Genomic DNA, 18864 nt, shown 5'->3' with positions numbered 1-18864 from the left:
AAATGGGAGATCGAAGGCAGTCCCTCTCAGCCATCACAGGACGCTATTGAGGATTGACTTGGCGATAGCCATCTTCCTAAGTTCTTCCATTATTTCTTATTTTGTTCTTCGTAAATTAATTGATTAAAACGATGTTGGATGTTATTTCAGACTTGAATTTTAATCACCAATCCATGAGTTAAATCTTATAGGGTTAGGATTAAATGATGAAAACTTTTATTTTCTTTAATGGTTGAATCATATATTTTATTTAATCTACTGTTTCATTCAATCGTTTTTTTATTTCCCAAGTGTATGCATATATTTCTTAAACATAGATGAATATGTAATATGCTCATAAAACTGAATCTAATTCTGAAAAGGTTGGATTAGTTGGACCGTAATTGAATGATATGAGCAAGTACTTGATAGATATTTCTAGTAGACTCTAGACATAGAGCAACGTTCATATGGAATGAAGACAAAACAATGCAAGGTACTGTGATAAGGCCTATAGACATAGGCCAGGTAACTTAAGACCGTAATTCTTAGTTATTTATTTATTCACTCACATTTTATTCACGTAATTGCCATTGCATTTTTGCTCTTGCTTTGCCTTATTATTGTTCAGTGTTAGTCAGTATTCACATTGTACACATCCTTTTTATTTTAATTTACTACTGCATACTTAACCTGACTTTACCATAACATTACTCACAATTTATTATAATAACTTGACCACTCTTATACCTAATCTGATCCTTGTCGAGACGATTCCACTTATCACTTTATTACTTGATTCGACGTGTATACTTGCACAATTTGCATATCATATTCACACACGACAGACGAAGCGAGAATTGTACCACCAGATCAAGTGCCCTGCATTTGAAGATTTTGGTATATTCCCTAAAGCAAATATTGCATATAATTATTTGGAAATTATATATATTGACTTAGTGGCATTATAGACTTCAAATTGATATAGACATTTTGAATAGTAAATGTCATAATAATACTTATATGTTGAAACAAAGTAAAAAGAATGATAGTGAAATTATCAATTTGTTATAATTTAGTACAATTGAAACACATGTTAAAGTAAACCAAAAGTTTACTAATACAAATACATTTACTACTTGCGTGACCAGTTAGATCATCCTGGATTATATATGATGCAAAAATTAATTGAGAATTCATATGGACATTCGTTAAAGAACCAAAAGATTGTTTAATTTAAAGAATTCTCATTTGTTATTTGTTCTCAATCAAAATTGATTGTTAGAAACTCACTGGCTAATGTTGAGATTTAATGTCTTACATTTCTGAAATGAATATGGGCCCATTCATCCACCATGTGAATGATTTTGATAGTATATGATTTTAGTAGATACATCTATAAAATAATTACATATGTATTATCAACTTGTAACCTGTTGTTTGCAAGATTACTTTGTTTAAATAATTAATTTCAGATCATGCAATTAAGACAATTCATCTTGCTAATACTGATGAGTTTATTTCTCAGTCTTTTATTAATTGAGTTTAAAAAACTTTTGTAAAAATTTGTTATTTATGCGAATAATAGTATAGAGAAATTATTGATTAAACCCTCTAATTACTTATGAGAACTAAACTTCCTCTTTTAACATGAAATTATATTAATTTACATGTTATATGCACCAAATTAGTAAGTTATAAATATTCACCATTATAATTAATTTTTTATAAGAGTTAAATATTTCTCTTTAATTTTTTTTATGTGCATATATCTTCCAATGTTTTGAATATATTAGGAGAGAAAAATAGTGACTTGGCATCGTGTAATTTAACATAAGAGCTAGACTTTAAAGCAAAGCAAAACAAACTCCTTTTCTCATCTCCCACAACCCCTCGCCACTGCCACCACGCAAGAGATGGAACGTGCGGCCAACTCGCGTCTTGGTTTTTTAATGAGCAGAAACCACACCAATTCAGAGCCGTAGCAGCTAAAAACCAAAATGGGTTTTTCTTGTTTGGTACTTGTCTTTGTTGTCCAACAATTGTTTGGTCAAAGTTCTGCATATTTGTTGATTCATGGTGAGCCTACCAACTACGTTTCTGCCGTTGGGGACCCTGGAATGACGAACCCAAACGTCAGAGTTGCTTTGGAAGCTTGGAATTTCTGCAACGAAGTTGGCTTTGAAGTTCCTAACGTGGGCAGCCCCCGCTGGGCTGATTGTACTGATCTTTACTGCTCTTCTGACTCCGGTACCTCCTCCCTTTCTTTATTCTCTTACAGTACGCTGTTGATCAGTCAGGTGGTCTGTTGATCTTTTTCTTACTTCATTTCTTTATCAAGTAAAATTACTACCCTGCACACTAATACCGAAATCTGAAATACCATGTGTTCAATCAAAATCTTGAAGTTATTTCTATAATATCCTAGAATAGATAGGTACTACCAATAATCCAGCGACATTGTGTAAACGTATATGCAATGGTCGTTATTCCTATCAACTGGGAGCTGGTAATGGTAAATGTATAATTGGGTAAACTTTCTCTTCCAATGCTGTTGCTGACCTGTTGAGAGGCCTGCAGAATCGTTGTTTTCAACTTTAAAAAGAATGCGATAGCTGTGAATCTGTTGGCCAGGCAACACAGTTTCTCAGCATTTCTAATTGCTTTTGATGAAGATTATAGTGGCGAATCAACTTCCCCAATATCATATTGTTATTAAAGCCATTTTGACTTGGACTGATTGAATTATGTAATTAGGTGCATACTTGAATTCCTAGTAATGGATATTGCTTAATCTCTAAGATCAAACGTATCTAAAAACTTCCCTACTAACTATTTTCAAATGGGGATTTCAAGATAAAAAATGAAATTGATCATTGACCTTAGTTACCATTTTACCACTTTCTTCAACTTTCTTTTGACCTGCAAAGTTGTGAGTCTCATTTCCTTCTACAACTTTGTTGGTTTTGGAATCCATACTTTCTTCGTCATCACATCTTGAGGTAGCCAACATTGCTAAGCCCAAACTTATCATTTCTTTGTATTCTTTACACATTCACTTGTATTCTACTTTCTGAGAATTGGTTGAAATCTGAATTCAGTTCGTTCACTACTTCCTTTCTCCACCATTTTTTTTATAATCTTAACCCAGGACTTTATTAAAAGTTAGTTTAAGGACAATTGATAACATTGTTAAAATTATGTAACTGAATTCAGCCCTGTGGTTTTCTTGTGGATGACATGACATCCCAACTTGAATTTTCTAGGGAGTAGGCACACATTAAAAAAACTAACATTATTTCTTAAAATTTTTAAATGATATTAATTAATATTTTATCAAAATAAAATAATATATATATATATATATATATTAGATTAGTAGGTGGCACTTTGTTACGGTCCCAAGTTATGGATCAGGTCACTAGACGATTTTTAGGGAAATCGTTTGACCTAGCGGGGCTTTTCTCGTTGTTTCTTCCGTGTGAATGACGTATAGTGAACAAGTGTAGCTTGTTGAGGGGAATTCCAGACCTTAGATTTGTTGAGAGAAAGTCTTAAATCTCTTAATTTTTTAAAAAGCTGGCTTCTTGAATAGAGGTTACATAGTTAAAATAAAATATTAAGATAAATATTCCAACTAAAGGACTAAAGCTTGTCCTCAAGCTCAAGATTGAATAGCTTGTGCATTTTCTTGGCCCATTATTGCATGCAAGGATATTTCAGTTTGACTACACTCCTCTTGATTATGTGAAACATTGTCGGGATCTTTTATCTCCAACCAAAACAATTTTTTACATTGATGCTTGAACGAGTGTGGTTTGTCACAATTCTAGGAAAGATCCTTGTCCCTTTGTTGTGCCATCTCTGTACGAGTCAACTTTTTAACAAAAGGAGGGTCTGTTTACAACCTAACTCCCATTTTATTTGACTTTTGAAAGTTTGTTAGTTGAACCATTTGATGTCATGTATTGGATTTTCCTTTTGATTTTTTTTTTTGAAGTCTAGATAAGTTTCTAACTTTCTTTTGAGATATATATTTCATACTTTTTAAGAGTTTCTGGAAAATTTGTCATAGGTACGGTACATCTAGTTTCCTTATTCTTTTTTCCAAATTACTCTGCTTTCTTCTTTTTCTCTTAATTCTTTCATTCATTAGAACCTTGCAGCAAATTGATTTCTTCGATACAAAATAGTTTCCTAAAATGTGTTTTGGTTTCTTTGGTAAGACCATAATGCTGTTCAATCCGGCTGCATTGTTCCAATTATGTCCATAATATTTCTGTAATTGATCTTAATTTTTTTCCCACATCATAGGAAACATTTAATCCTCAAGTTAGTGATAGGATTTGAAGAAACTGTAGGGATCCTGATTTAAGTAATTATCTTCAACTAGGCTACTGCATTCGGTTTCCTTGTCATCTTATTAACCATAATAAGCAAGCGAAGAATGTGTTAAAGTCCAATATCCACATGTCTCACAAAAACTCAAAATTTATTTGTTAAGTATAAAACTAAAAAAGAATAATATCACATATCCTTTTCAAATATTGAACACTCTACTGTCCTGTTCTGTTCATCAGTTTATCTGGGTGGCGGCCTTGTTAATAATGGCAGTCAGTGCAGAGTACTTCACAAAGTGAATGAAACTGACAACAGGTTAGGAGCTGGTGATAAATTTCCTATAATGGGCTTTGAGTCTTATGCTGACCCTGACCTGTTTGCAAAGGAGAAAGAGCTGTATCTCGGTTCTTTATGTGAGGTACAGGAATCCCCAAATCCCTGGCAATTTTGGATGATCATGGTTAAAAATGGGAATTTTGACAAAAACACTACTCTCTGTCCAGAAAATGGAAAAAAAATAAGTAAAATAGTGACAGACAGAAATTTTCCGTGTTTTGGTGAGGGATGTATGAATCAACCAGTTGTTTACCACAAGTACTCAATGCTGGGTGGCAACCAGAAGGTTTATTTAACTGGAGAATTTAATGGAACATATGACCTTGATGCCAACTTGGGTGAAAATGTGGGCAACAACTCCTTCTTTTCAGTCTCATGGAGGAAGAATACTAGCACAGGAAGTTGGATTTTTTCTCACAGGTTGACAACATCAACTAAATATCCCTGGCTTATGTTATATCTACGTGCGGATGCAACAGAAGGATTTAATGGTGGTTATCACTATAATGGACGTGGCATGTTGAAAAAGGTTTGTTATTTGCATGTACTTTGACAAACTGGAACTTGTATACGACTATTTTCTTTGATTATGTGTGCTACTTAGTTTATACTGTTCATACTTAGAAATGAAATATAGGTCTGAATTTGATTTTCTTGTAAATTTGTGCATATACCCTGGAGATCTTAAGCTGCCTCTCTTCTTTAACGTTCCAAGAGATAAAAAAATTTGGTATCTCTATTTATCCTAATAGCTTCACTATGTACCCAAGGAGTTGTGTCTCCTTTTTTCTGTCGAACCTATCTGTTGATATGGCTTTAGGTTTTAGTTTCAGAAATATGATCTATTTGTCTTACTTTGATCTGTCAGTTGCCTGAATCTCCAAATTTCATGGTAAGGCTGACACTTGATATAAAACTTGGAGGAGGACCCAACAGTCAATTTTATCTACTGGACATAGGAAGTTGCTGGAAAAACAATGGAGAACCATGTGATGGTGATGTTCTGACAGATGTGACTCGATACAGTGAGATGATTATTAATCCAGAAACTACAAGCTGGTGCCGCCCTGATAACTTGGTTTCCTGCCCACCTTACCATATTAGTCCCACTGGTGAGATAATATACAGAAATGAGACAGATCAGTTTCCATATTCTGCATATCATCTATATTGCAGCCCAGGAAATGCCAAATATCTGGAGAAGCCATATGATATATGTGATCCATATAGCAACCCACAATCACAGGAGTTAGTACAAATTCTTCCACATCCTGAATGGGCTGTGCATGGCTATCCTGAAAAGAAAGGTGATGGATGGATTGGGGACAGAAGAACTTGGGAGCTTGATGTGGGTGCTCTCTCAAGCCGTTTATACTTCTATCAGGTATTTGTTATTTTTGTGGAGCAATATAATGAAATCAGTTAAGAAACTGGTTGAATGCCTCTTTTCTGTTTAGTTATCTCTCTTTGGTTGTGGGCTCCCATCTTGGTGCATAGAATTTCTGCCTTCAAGTTCTTTTAGTCTTTACGTAATTACTAAGTGATGGTTTTAATTAGTTGTTATATACTACATTGATATTTAAATTGTCACAATTACAAGGATTTTATTAAGTAGTTTTCTGGAAAGAGCTTTAGAAGTATGCCTGGAGGTGAGGCATCCCATAATTGCACCAGTGTTGCGAGAAATTCCAACAACCAGGCTCTGGATATAAGGTGCTTCAACTTATAAGCCTGCATTCTTGCTGGGGCACAGATAGCTGGTAGAGTGTAGCTTGCATAGTTTTCCACTACCAGTATTTATACTATTAAAGCATCATTTCCACACATAACACTTCTTATCTCACACACTGCCTCTTACCACTTTCATTTTTCAATAAAATTACATATAGTAGGAGAACGAAAAGGAGATTTGGTTTTTAGGAGATCAACTAGACATAGAGAAAGGCTCAATGACGCAAAATTTCCTGCAGAAATCTGAAAAAAAAATAGTGGAGTGTAAAAAGAGATGGGAAAGGAAAAGAAAATAAAAGTAGTCAGTCATTTAGTTCTAGAAATAAGTACAAATTAGAAATGCGTTTGAAACAGAAAATCATAGACAAGGCTCTCGAGAAGAGATTAAGAGAAGGGGAAGGCCATTTGGATGTTACTGTTTTAGCAGGATAGACATTCTCCTTAGATTATTGTTTCTTCTTTTTATTAATCTTGTTCAAGGTTAGTTCTTTAGTGTAGAATCAATAAAAGATGGAAAACTTATGAGGATCCTATTTTGTTCATAAGAGTAGCAATTTATTCATAAGAAATCTAAAGCAATTTATTTTCCTCTTTTTATGACTTAATGTTAGTTGTATATTGATTAAATATAAAATCATTAGGCTTAAACTCTAATGCTTTCAAGCTTTTTTCCTTCAGCTAAGCTAGAACATGCTGCTTCTGAACACACTAATTTGTACTTTATACTTGCCTTTTATCCAATTTTTAAAGTTGATTTTGCGACAATTGCTTCATTAGAGTAAATTGACCACTTGTTTGCTATTTTATAAAAAAGAAGAAGAAGAAGAAGAAGAAGAAGAAGAAGAAAGATACAACAGAAATTAGTAGATTTAATGCAAATAAATAGCTATTTGTTTATTGCCTAAAAACATTATGCCTGTGCATCTCTCTCTTTCTCTCTCTTGTACATATCGATTTCGAAGTGGGAAAATGAAACTCTGATCTTTTGAAGGATGTATGAGTGACTCTGGCTTTAATTGCAATTCACATTGCACATTAAGTTGCTTTGTAGGTTTTATGATTAACTCTTTCCCTTTCGCTCATGAAGGAGATGTCATCGCACCATTTGTTTACATTAAAATCATTTTAACCTGTTAAAAATATTCCCTATTGAGCAAACTAGTTAGATTTTTGAAAAGGATTTTTAAATTTTTAATAGGCCCCAGGCTTTTGTTGAATTTTCCGCTACTTCATGGATTACTGATAGCAAGCACAAGCTCAATCACAACAAAAAGTTAATTTGATTTTCATTCCTTAAGGTTGGGCTACGTGGATCACGTTTCGTCAGTGCAATTGGTTTATATTAAATCTTTGGTAAAATTAGTTTCCATATGATTGTTACCTTTTGCATCAAATGATATCTTTTTTGGAGTAAAGAAGAAACAAGCAGTAAAAGCACTCACCAAACAGTACCTTACTGATTCCAGCAAAGTCAGTTAAATATATGAATAATATCTTGTTTTTCTGAATCTAGATAATATATGAATAATATCTTGACTGCATTCAGGTCTCAAACATTTTTGAATTGCTATAGATATACTTCTTTAAGTGGTTTTATTTTTCAAGATAAAAAGATAATACCTAGTTGGAAAACACTTTGTTTTTCCTCACATTTCAACATTTTCCCTAAGTTTAATTGATTCTACAGTGGAAGTTAATGAGCTTGGGACTTAAATGAAAGAGATCAGAATGAGGCCTCATTAAAACATTAGAGACCAAAAGTGCATTTAACTCTTAACACTTTCTTGCGTCCTTATCTCTTCTGCATTAAAGTTTTCTATTTTGTTTGGTTTGATTGCATTATTGTTGGCAAATATTTGTTTGTATATTAAGTAGAACCATACTTGATCATCCTTTTCACTGTGTTTTCCTGATATTGATAAAATCCTTTGACATTGATGCATAAAACTTTTCAAGACTATACATCGCATTCTATATTTGCCTCATCTTAGATGGTGTTGTACTATTTTGGATCTTCCTTAAGCCAATGTTTTACACTTTGCCCTACTAAGGTTATATATGTAACTTTCTCAACAGAGTATCTAGGATTTTAGGTGGTTTGCCATTTTGTGTCTTGTAGTCATTATCATACTTCTAACATAGGATTTATAGTTAAAGTTGCAGTTATCAACGGACATTTTTTATTGCTAGAATTTTGAGTTTTTCTCTTGGGTGAGAATTAAGATATAAAGATGGACTTGCATTCACTGGGTCCGTATCTATCTAAATTGTGGATATTCCTTGTTTGCAGTCATAAGGCGAAAGCTCCCAGAACATGGGTAGGCATTCTTTAGAATGTAAAACTCCACAAATTAGCTAAGCAATATATTATTGACATGTTGCTAAAAATAGGTGTCCGTGTAACATTAAAAGACATACTAGCATCTGAATATGCAGTTTTTTGTTCAACATTTCATTGCTAACATGCTTCCAGCTTCGATGCTTTAATCAATGAAAAAAAAACCGCTATTTTGCTGCTATGTTGCACAGGATCCAGGAACAAAACCCGCAAGGCGGATCTGGTCTTCAATCAACATTGGCACGGAAATATATGTGAGCCACACAAGAGAGACTGCAGAGTGGAGTGTAAGTGATTTTGATGTGCTTCTTCCTGAATTTACACACAAAGCTGATAGCTCCAGTTCCTACTAGCTTTTGACCATGTCTATAAGACATTGTGTTTGATAAGATTGAGAGTCAATTGAAAATACCAGTACTGAGCTGTGGGGCTTGATGGTGGACGATAATAATTACTTACATTTCAAAATGTAGATTCTTCTAGAGTTTCTTTGTTCTCATTCACATTATTATAATTTAGTCCCTGGGTATACATATGAATGATGCAAATATATTTAAAAAGTAAATTACATGGATAGTCATCCAACTATGAGAGTGTTTCATTTTGGTTACTCATTATAAATAACTTTCAATTTAGCCATTAACATTTTTGAAATTTGATTTTTTGGTCACCTTGTTAAATAGTTAACGGAAGGTTAACATAATCTTTTTTATTGGTATAATAACAAATTTAGTCCTTTATATTTACATATTTTATTGTTAATTTAAGGAGACAGGAAAAAGAAAAGAAAAAGAGAGGGAAAAATGCTATTGTAGGCTTTTGCCAATAAGAGGCTACTTTTGTTGAAGAGAAAACTAAGGAGAAAGGAAAGAGAGGAGAGAACAAGATAGGAGAATGTCAGCTAACTTGTAGATCATATGCACCGAACTTGTTACATATATGCTTAATCTGAGGTTTCCTAACAAATTTAGTGAAAATGTCAACTAAATGATCATCAAAATTGAACTAGTAGCGATACACTTCAACTTAAATCTTTTGTTTGACAAAGTGCTAGTCTATCTCTATGTATTTTGTCCTTTCATGAAACACTAAATTTGTAGCAAAATGTAGAGATGATTGATTATCATATATTAACTTCATTCGGATGTCAACCTTACATCTTAACTCTTGAAGAAGTTTCAACTAGATAAGTTCGCAAGTGACTAGGGACACAGCTCAATATTCTACTTTTGTGTTTGATCTTGCAATCATGTCTTATTTTTTTTTCTTTTCCATGATATTAGATTCTCTTTAATGAAGATACTATATCTTGAAGTGGACCTCCTATTTGAAGGAGATCTCACCCAATTAGCATCTGATACCCTAATTACCTATGGGTTTCCCTTATTTTCGTACAACAAGCCTTTTCTAAGAGACGTATTGAAGGATGCGTACTATCGTATCCTAATGACTACCACATGAAGCTTGAAGAAATTGATTGATCACACTCATTAGAAAAGAAATATCTAGACATGTGATAGTAAGATAATTCAATTTCCCAAGCAAACCTTCGACATTGGCTAGGATCTTTTAGGAGCTCCCTCTTTCTTAGAATAAGTTTGACATTATGATCCATTGGTGTACCAACTAGTTTACAACCCAACATCTCCATTTCTTTTAATATATCCAACACATACTTCTTGTGAAAGATAACAATGCTTGTGTTTGATTGTGCCACTTCAATACTTGATTGCGCCTTGACGTGCGTGCATCGGGGTTGAGAATCAACACAAAAACAATCAATAATAGGACATTGTACTGCAAGTGTAATAGGTCGAGTTATAAATTTTTTAGTATTACAATGGAATACTTGAGTATTCCAAGGATTGAACCCAAGAGAATTCGGGGATAAAGTAATTCTTAATTGACAATGTAACACACCTAACCCCTCTTTGTCGTCGGATTAGGGCCACAGGCATTACTAACGGATCAAACAATTAATCAATCATAATAAACATGTAAGCTAATCAATAACATTACAATATACAGGGGCAAGTCATGACAATCTAATACTTCCATGCTAGAATATTATACATTCGAATAATAAATTATGTTATGCATTTTTAAACTTGGTCTTCCACTGTCTACACTCTCATCACTATTTATCATTGTTAAATTTGGTTTTCCACTGTCTATACTATTATCACTATTTATCCCCTCTTGAAAACTAGAAGTTGGTTACACACAAGACTATTCTAATTATTAGCATCAGAGTATAGGTCAATACTCCAACTAATTATTTTCTTTATCTTCGATGATGTTAGTAGAATGCACTAAGTATAGGTTTACTAATCCATTCCAATTCAGAGTAAAAGTTACTCTCACAGCCCCTATTTCAAGTTTACGAAACCCTAAAAATAATTTAAAAATAGGCAAGGACTAATTCGGAACAATTTTAAAAGTTTAGGGTCATTTTCAAAAATTTCTAATAATAGGAGACAAACAGCTGTGTGGCCAGGTTGTGTAGAATGCCCCAGGCCGTATGACTCTCGAAGTTGGGACACACGACCGTGTCTCAACCCGTGTCCTTACCCGTGTAACTCACTGACTTGAAACACACGTTCGTGTCTCTGCCCGTGTAACTCACTTACTTGAGTCACACGCCCGTGTGCACCTAAAAGTACCTCGAAAATCAAGTTTGCCATTTCCTATTTGCTTGGACACTAAGCAACTCATTTACCAATCATTTAACCTATTCAAAACACGATTAAACATGCTTATAATATACAAAATTCATCACTTAATGTGCCTAACTAATGTACTCTCATTGGTACCACATTTTATAACTTTAAAGCACATCAACAAGACATGAATCATTGAAGACTTCCATCTATATCAAATTTACCATAATTGGACTATCACTTAGCTATTTAAGCTACAAAATTTTAATCTATCACATACCAAAATATAAACTAGGCTAACATACTAAGATAGCCTCAACCACAACCATATACACATTTAAACATCATTTCACTAGCAACTAAGATAACAACACCTTATAAACAATATCAACAAAAGACTTCTTAGGTACATGCCATTACAAAATAAGATATCACCACACTTGAGCTCGGGATTTGTTATTTGATGTTGAGTCGGCGATAAGTCGAAAAGTACCTAGCCTGCGCACGGAAAATAAAATCGCACGCTGAGTAAAACCCAATGATTTTTTTATAATCCGAATAATATAAACTAGATACTAGAAATAAAAATGTGAGAATGCAACAAGAAATATTATACACTTATGTTTCAAATCCATGAGACAAATTTTTCATTCTTTATTACATCTTCTAAATTCCACGTGTTCAAGTACATATATAACAAATGCATTTCATAGAATATTTGAGTGTTTCAACTCATGCAATGGCATGATTTATTTCTTTGATCAATACTTGAATTCATTTCAAGTTTCACATCTCATTTCATCATTTCATATCACATTTCTCATCTCATATTCTGTAACATCTCGAAATAGGGCCTAAATGGAATAGTGGTTGCGAAACTACAAATCTGAGATAGAAAAGTTTATTTCGATTAATTTTTATGATTTATCGAGTGATTAGATGCATGTGTTAGAGTATTGATAAGAAATTTTATAGATTGCATGTTTAATTTGCCTATTAGGGCTTATTTGCAGAAGTTGTAACAACTCGATTTAGGGCCTAAACGGAATGATGGTTTTAGAACCACGAATTCGAAGTCGAAAAATTTATTTCGATTAAATTTGAAGTTTTATTTATTGATTAAAATATTGTGTAAAAATATCGTTAAGTAATTTTACTGATAAAGTGCTTAATTGGACTTTTAGGATTAAATTGCAAAGGTTGCAAAATATGTGTTCTAATTTATAAGTACTTGATTGAAATGGGGGTTTAAAGAGGAGGTCCTTAAATAGTAATTAGACCATTATATTTTGTTTAGACAAAAATGGGCATGAATAGGACAAAATTTTAAAGAAAGGCCTTAAGGGTATTTTAGTTATTTAGTAATTAAAAGAAATAAAAAGGGAAAATAAAGCCAACATAGACTCATCTTTTTCATGGAGGCCGAAATTAGCATGGGGGAAGAAATGGCTAGGGTTTTCAAGCTTTCCAAGCTCAATAGTAAGTCCGTTCTAGCCCCGTTTTTCAAGTTCTTTACGATTTTGAAATCCCGGTAACTTGATTAAAGCTTATTCTAGCAATAATTTAAGCTAGGGTTCATATTTGGAAAAATACCCATAGGTTAAATGTGTTTATTTTGATGTTTTATGGTGGAATATGAAGGCTGAAATTATGTTAAACAACTTTTGTTAAGCGGTTTTAAGCAAAAATGAGTAAAACGGCTTAATCGGTAAAAGTTGTTATTGTTCATAACTATGTGTTAGAGTGAGAATTTGATGTTGTCATAGGAGGGAAAATTGATCAGCATGTCATAAAACTTAAGAATAAGGAATGAAGTTTAATTCCCGAGCCTAGGGGTAAAAGTGTAAATATGCAAAAATTTAGGGGTAAAATTGTAATTTTTCTAAAGTTTGAGTTAAGGACTGTTTTGAATAGTACATTAATTAAATAAGTAAACTATGATGTTTTAGATCCCGAAAAATGAGATTTGAATCTAGAATGAGAGAAAAATCGAAAATCGAGAAAGTTGGTAAAATGGCCGTTTTAGTATCGAGGTAAGTTTATATGTATAATAAGTATTAATTCATGCATGTTTCAATGCAAAATTGATATATTTACTATGATTGCTGAGGTGTTGAAAGTAAGTATAATTATGATGATTTAAATGTTAAATATTAATTCGACATGGAAATGTGAAAGCATGTGTGTTTGTGATGGTAATATTTCGGGAACATATTGTGACTTTGTTTACAGTATGATAATGTATTGTTTATTAATATTTACATACTTAGTATAATGCTTACTCCCTTCCTTTTCTTTTTCCTATAGTGTAGCAGATATTAGCTCGAGTTGGAGGTCGTAGGAGGTTAAATCACACTATCAAACTATTGATCGATATATAAAGGTTTTAAAGTATTTAAGACTTTTGCATGTATGGAGACTCGTTTAATTGTTATTAAGTTGCTAGGAATTGGCTTAAAATACTGACCTATGTTATTTGAAGGCATCTATTGTATAAAGTCATTTAATATAGATAGTCTTGATTATGTTATTAATTAAATGATGTAATTTATGAATGTGCATGCTTGCCTATGTGTGTGGTTGAATTAAAGCATGATATGGGCCTTGTAAGCTCTTTTTAAGGGACAGCTTGAATGTGTTTGAAAAAGTGTTAAATTAGAGTGAAATTATGAATCAGTTTTTATACGATGATTAGTGATTAAGTCCGGTAATACCTCGTACCCTATTCCGGCGTCGAACACGGGTAAGGGGTGTTAAATTTAGTGGTATCAGAGCTATGTTTTAGTCGGTTCTCGGACTTACCTAGTATGTGTAAGAGTTAAGCTATACATGCCATATTACTACTTGTAATAGTGTGATGCCTCCCGATCTCGATGAAATAGTTCTGTTGAGACAGAAGTGTTTTCCAACCGAGCTACCATCGACAGTGTCAAAAGGTGTTAAGTAAGTTCGTATAATTTGGTGGATATATTGGTGTACTTAAATTGATCTTGGTGACTTGTGATGATATGTGTGAGATCAAATGTAAAATGAAATAGACATAAGTGGAGAAATATAGAAAAGTGAAAAGAAACGAAAGTTTACCTTGTTATAAACTTATCCATGTTCGTTTGACATTGACATGATATTATGTGTCTAACTTATTTGACTAAGTGAATGCGATAAATAGATTTACTCAAATTTGTGGAATGTATGTTTGAGTGCATTTGTTTTAAAATATGAATATGTGTGTAAGTCTGTCTAAAGTGAATTGTATAAATGTGATAATATTAAGATCAATGAGACTCGTAAAAGGTAAGAGTACTAGTTCATGATGTTTATGTGATAATGAATGAGTCGTGAATAATAATTTCTCTTGGAATATGAAAGATGAGATGAAGGGAAAGTTTATATTATGATAAGTGTACATGTTGATTGGCAATTGTGTGATGCTATGAGTGTAACTTGTGAAATTAAATGAATGTTATGAATAATTCTATTTGAGAATTATGAATGCATGTATAAGTGTATTTGTTTGTATAAGATGATAGGAGGGTTGTGTAAAATGAATATGCATGTTGAGTTATTTGAAGCAAATTATATATATATTGATGAGTGTTAAGTTATATGCATGAATGTATAAGAGACAAGTTAGAAGTGTTACAGCCTCATCCCCTTCCAATAAGATTAATTGACAATGTGATAGCATTTGAGAATGGTTTAATAAATGAACTCAGTTGCAGAAAAGATGTCAAGTTAATATGAAGATTTTCGAATTACGAAATGTTACGATTAAAGAAAGATTAGACTTAGTTAATTAACTCATCCGGTATGATGCTTAAAGTATATGATTCTTTGGATTTTTTAAAAATAAATTTTGATTGTGAATTAGATAATGTGGATTTAGTAATGATAAAATTAGACGGAAGAATAATGATTGAGCTGTATTAATAGCTAAATCGAGTTTTGGTTTAAAAAAAGTGAAAGCAAATGTGAGAATTGGAAATAGTTTTCGATTAATATAGAGGTCATACCGAGTTGAAACTTAGTTATATTGGATTTCAATTTGATAGTGGGGTGATTTTGAAAGTACTGCTTTGAAGAAAATTTGTTTGGAGATGTTTAAGAAATTTTGAGAAAAGATATTGAATCTTTTTACCGGTAAGATTTTCGGGGACGAAAATCCTTAAAGGGGGGAGAAATGTAACATCTTGAAATAGGGCCTAAATGGAATAGTAGTTGCAAAACCACAAATCTGAGATAGAAAAGTTTATTTCGATTAATTTTTATGATTTACTGAGTGATTAGATGCATGTGTTAGAGTATTGATAAGAAATTTTATAGATTGCATGTTTAATTTGCCTATTAGGGCTTATTTGTAGAAGTTGCTGTAACAACTCGATTTAGGGCCTAAATGGAACGATGGTTTTAGAACCACGAATTCGAAGTCTAAAAATTTATTCCGATTAAGTTTTAAGGTTTATTTATTGATTAAAATATTGTGTAAAAATATCGTTAAGTAATTTTACTGATAAAGTGCTTAATTGGACTTTTAGGACTAAATTGAAAAAGTTACAAAATATGTGTTCTAATTCATAAGAACTTGATTGAAATTGGGGTTTAAAGAGGAGGTCCTTAAATATTAATTAGACCATTATATTTCGTTTGGACAAAAATGGGCATGAATAGGACAAAATTTTAAAGAAAGGCTTTAAGGGTATTTTAGTTATTTGGTAATTAAAAGAAATAAAAAGGGAAAATAAAGTCAAAATTGACTCATCTTTTTCATGGAGGCCGAAATTAGCATGGGGGAAGCCATGGATAGGGTTTTTAAGCTTTTCAAGCTCAATAGTAAGTCCTTTTTAGCCCCGTTTTTCAAGTTCTTTACGATTTTGGAATCCCGGTAACTTGATTAAGCTTATTCTAGCAATAATTTAAGTTAGGGTTCATATTTGGAAAAATACCCATAGGTGAAATGTGTTTATTTTGACATTTTATGGTAGAATATGAAGGCTGAAATTATGTTAAACAACTTTTGCTAAGCGGTTTTAAGCAAAAATGAGTAAAATGGTTTAATCGGTAAAAGTTGTTATTGTTCATAACTATGTGTTAGAGTGAGAATTTGTTGTTGTTATAGAAGGGAAAAATGATCAGCATGTCATAAAATTTAAGAATAAGGGATGAAGTTTAATTCCCGAGCCTAGGGGCAAAAGTGTAAATATGCAAAAGTTTAGGGGCAAAATTGTAATTTTTCCAAAGTTTGAGTTAAGGACTGTTTTGAATAGTACATTAATTAAATAAGTAAAATATGATGTTTTATATCCTGAAAAATGAGATTTGAATCTAGAATGGGAGAAAAATCGAAAATTGGGAAAGTTGATAAAATGGCCGTTTTAGTATCGAGGTAAGTTCATATGTATAATAAGCATTAATTCATGCATGTTTCAATGTAAAATTGATATATTTACTATGATTGCCGAGGTGTTGAAAGTAAGTATAATTATGATGATTTAAATGTTAAATATTAATTCGACATGAAAATGTGAAAATATGTGTGTTTGTGATGGTAATATTCTGGGAACATATTGTGACTTTATTTAAAGTATGATAATGCATTGTTTATTAATATTTACATACTTACTTACTAAGCTATAATGCTTACTCCCTTCCTTTCCTTTTTCCTATAGTGTAGCAGATGTTAGCTCGAGTTGGAGGTCGTCGGAGGTTAAATCACACTATCAAACTATTGATCGATATATAAAAGTTTTAAAGTATTTAAGTCTTTGGCATGTATGGAGACTTGTTTAATTGTTATTAAGTTGCTAGGAATTGGCTTAAAATACTGACCTATGTTATTTGAAGGTCTCTATTGTATAAAGTCATTTAATATAGATAGTCTTGATTATGTTATTAATTAAATGATGCCATTTATGAATGTGCATGCTTGCCTATGTGTGTGGTTGAATTAAAGCATGATATGGGCCTCGTAAGCTCTTTTTAAGGGACAACTTGAATGTGTTTGAAAATGTAACGGCCTAATTTTCAGTGGTGTCGGAAATAGTGATTTGAGATCACTAAATTCGACAAATAAGATTGAACAAGATAGTAATTTAATATTTATGAGTCAAGTAAGAATTTAGAAGAATTTGTGAAATGGTGAAATTAGTGAATTAAAAGAATTTATTAGGTCAAACGGGTCAAAAATGAGGTATCGAGACCTCAAAGTTGAAAATCGAGCTATAAATATTTTTATAAATATTTATGGAGTGTCATTGAGTTAGTATTAAAGTTTAGTTAGAAAATTTTAACGTTTGGATGGCTAATTAATTGAAAAGGATTAAATTGAAAATAGCACAAAATTTGTTAAATTGTGAGTAAATAGCTTAAGTATTTAAAAGATGGATTTAAAGAGCAATTAGACCCAAAGGTTAATGGCTGGACGGTTTGGGTATGAAATAAGCAAGAAAACAATGTGAACAAGGGCAAAATTGGAAATAGATAAAAGTTAATAGTTAAATAATGATGTAATTGAAAAATCTAGACATTTTCTTCATAATTTCTCAGCCAAAACGCCATAGAAGGTCTGGAGAAAGCTGGTTTTTCATATTTTTACATCATGTGAGTCTAATTCTTGCTTTTTCTTGATTATTTTTATGTTTTTATGACTTTTACAATTAAGTCCATTTGTAGAATTCATTAGTTTTTGATTTTATGGGTGAAATTGGAAGTTACCCTGGATGGATAAGGGAATTTTATGATGAATTATTATGAAATTTAAGTTCTAATTTCATATTAAGGTGGTTTTATTAAGTGATTTTGATAGGAAATGATATTTAGGACCTAATTGTGAAAAAGTTGTGAATTGAAGGTTGCTGTTGAAATTCAGAATATAAAAGGTTTTGAAATAGTTTATAATGATAAAATAAAGTGTTAATTGAGAAAAATTAGTTCAATTGATGGGTGAATTGAGTAGGGACTAAATTGTGAAAACTGTAAATTTTGGGGTAAAAGTGCAATTTCGAAATTTGAACAGCATAAATTGTGAAGTGAAATAGAAATCAAATAAATGCTAATGAGTAGAAATATTTTATATTATAGATCAAGAATCCAAAGAAGAACGAGGAAAAGAAAAAGTTGCGGAATAGTCCCAAAATTTCAATATCTTCTACAAATTAGCGGGTAAGTTCATATGGTTGAAATTAGATGTTTATTTGTGAATGATTGAAGTATATAATGTGTTATTATATCTGAATTTGTTGTGGGATTGTGTAGATTTTGTTAATGAAAGAATAAATGTGGAAATGCAAATTAGGAAAAGCGCAGGATTGAGTACGTTAGTATCGTGGACGTGTGATGAATTGATGGATAAGACCATGGTTGTTCCATGGCAAAGTGTGAAATGTAGGTATGGTATCATCCATCTTGAGTTGTGAAATGTAGGTATGGTATTATCCATCTTGAAATTTGTGAAATGTAGGTATGGTATTATCAAATCCATCT

General features: G+C 32.2%; 1 protein-coding gene across 3 annotated transcripts; it reads left to right on the top strand.

Moving 5' to 3' along the window:
• The first annotated feature begins 1780 nt into the window (after nucleotides 1-1780).
• LOC108479705 (uncharacterized) lies at nucleotides 1781-17365 on the top strand. Of its 3 annotated transcripts, none has more exons than XM_017782446.2 (5): nucleotides 1781-2229; nucleotides 4560-5185; nucleotides 5525-6040; nucleotides 8917-9012; nucleotides 17052-17365. In XM_017782446.2, exons 1-5 carry the CDS (start codon nucleotides 1980-1982, stop codon nucleotides 17064-17066), a joined length of 1503 nt encoding a protein of 500 aa, XP_017637935.1. In that variant the 5' UTR covers nucleotides 1781-1979; the 3' UTR covers nucleotides 17067-17365. The 3 variants fall into 3 exon arrangements, with proteins under 3 accessions (XP_017637935.1, XP_017637934.1, XP_017637933.1); XM_017782445.2 differs by lacking the exon at nucleotides 17052-17365 and adding an exon at nucleotides 13693-13940; XM_017782444.2 differs by lacking the exon at nucleotides 17052-17365 and having other exon boundaries at nucleotides 8917-9290.
• The last annotated feature ends 1499 nt before the right edge of the window (nucleotides 17366-18864 follow it).

Source organism: Gossypium arboreum, chromosome 12, assembly GCF_025698485.1.
Source record: "Gossypium arboreum isolate Shixiya-1 chromosome 12, ASM2569848v2, whole genome shotgun sequence".
In the NCBI taxonomy this organism is placed as follows: domain Eukaryota; kingdom Viridiplantae; phylum Streptophyta; class Magnoliopsida; order Malvales; family Malvaceae; genus Gossypium; species Gossypium arboreum.
The sequence above is the reverse complement of the archived record's forward strand: the minus strand, read 5'-3'. Positions and strand labels throughout refer to the sequence as shown.

Excerpts from the sequence above, each read along its gene's own strand:
- LOC108479705 (XM_017782444.2), top strand. The coding sequence starts at position 1,980 with ATGGGTTTTTCTTGTTTGGTACTTGTCTTTGTTGTCCAACAATTGTTT. Across the intron at positions 2,230-4,559 it reads TTACTGCTCTTCTGACTCCG|TTTATCTGGGTGGCGGCCTT; the intron begins GTACCTCCTCCC and ends TCTGTTCATCAG. Across the intron at positions 6,041-8,916 it reads GCCGTTTATACTTCTATCAG|GATCCAGGAACAAAACCCGC; the intron begins GTATTTGTTATT and ends TATGTTGCACAG.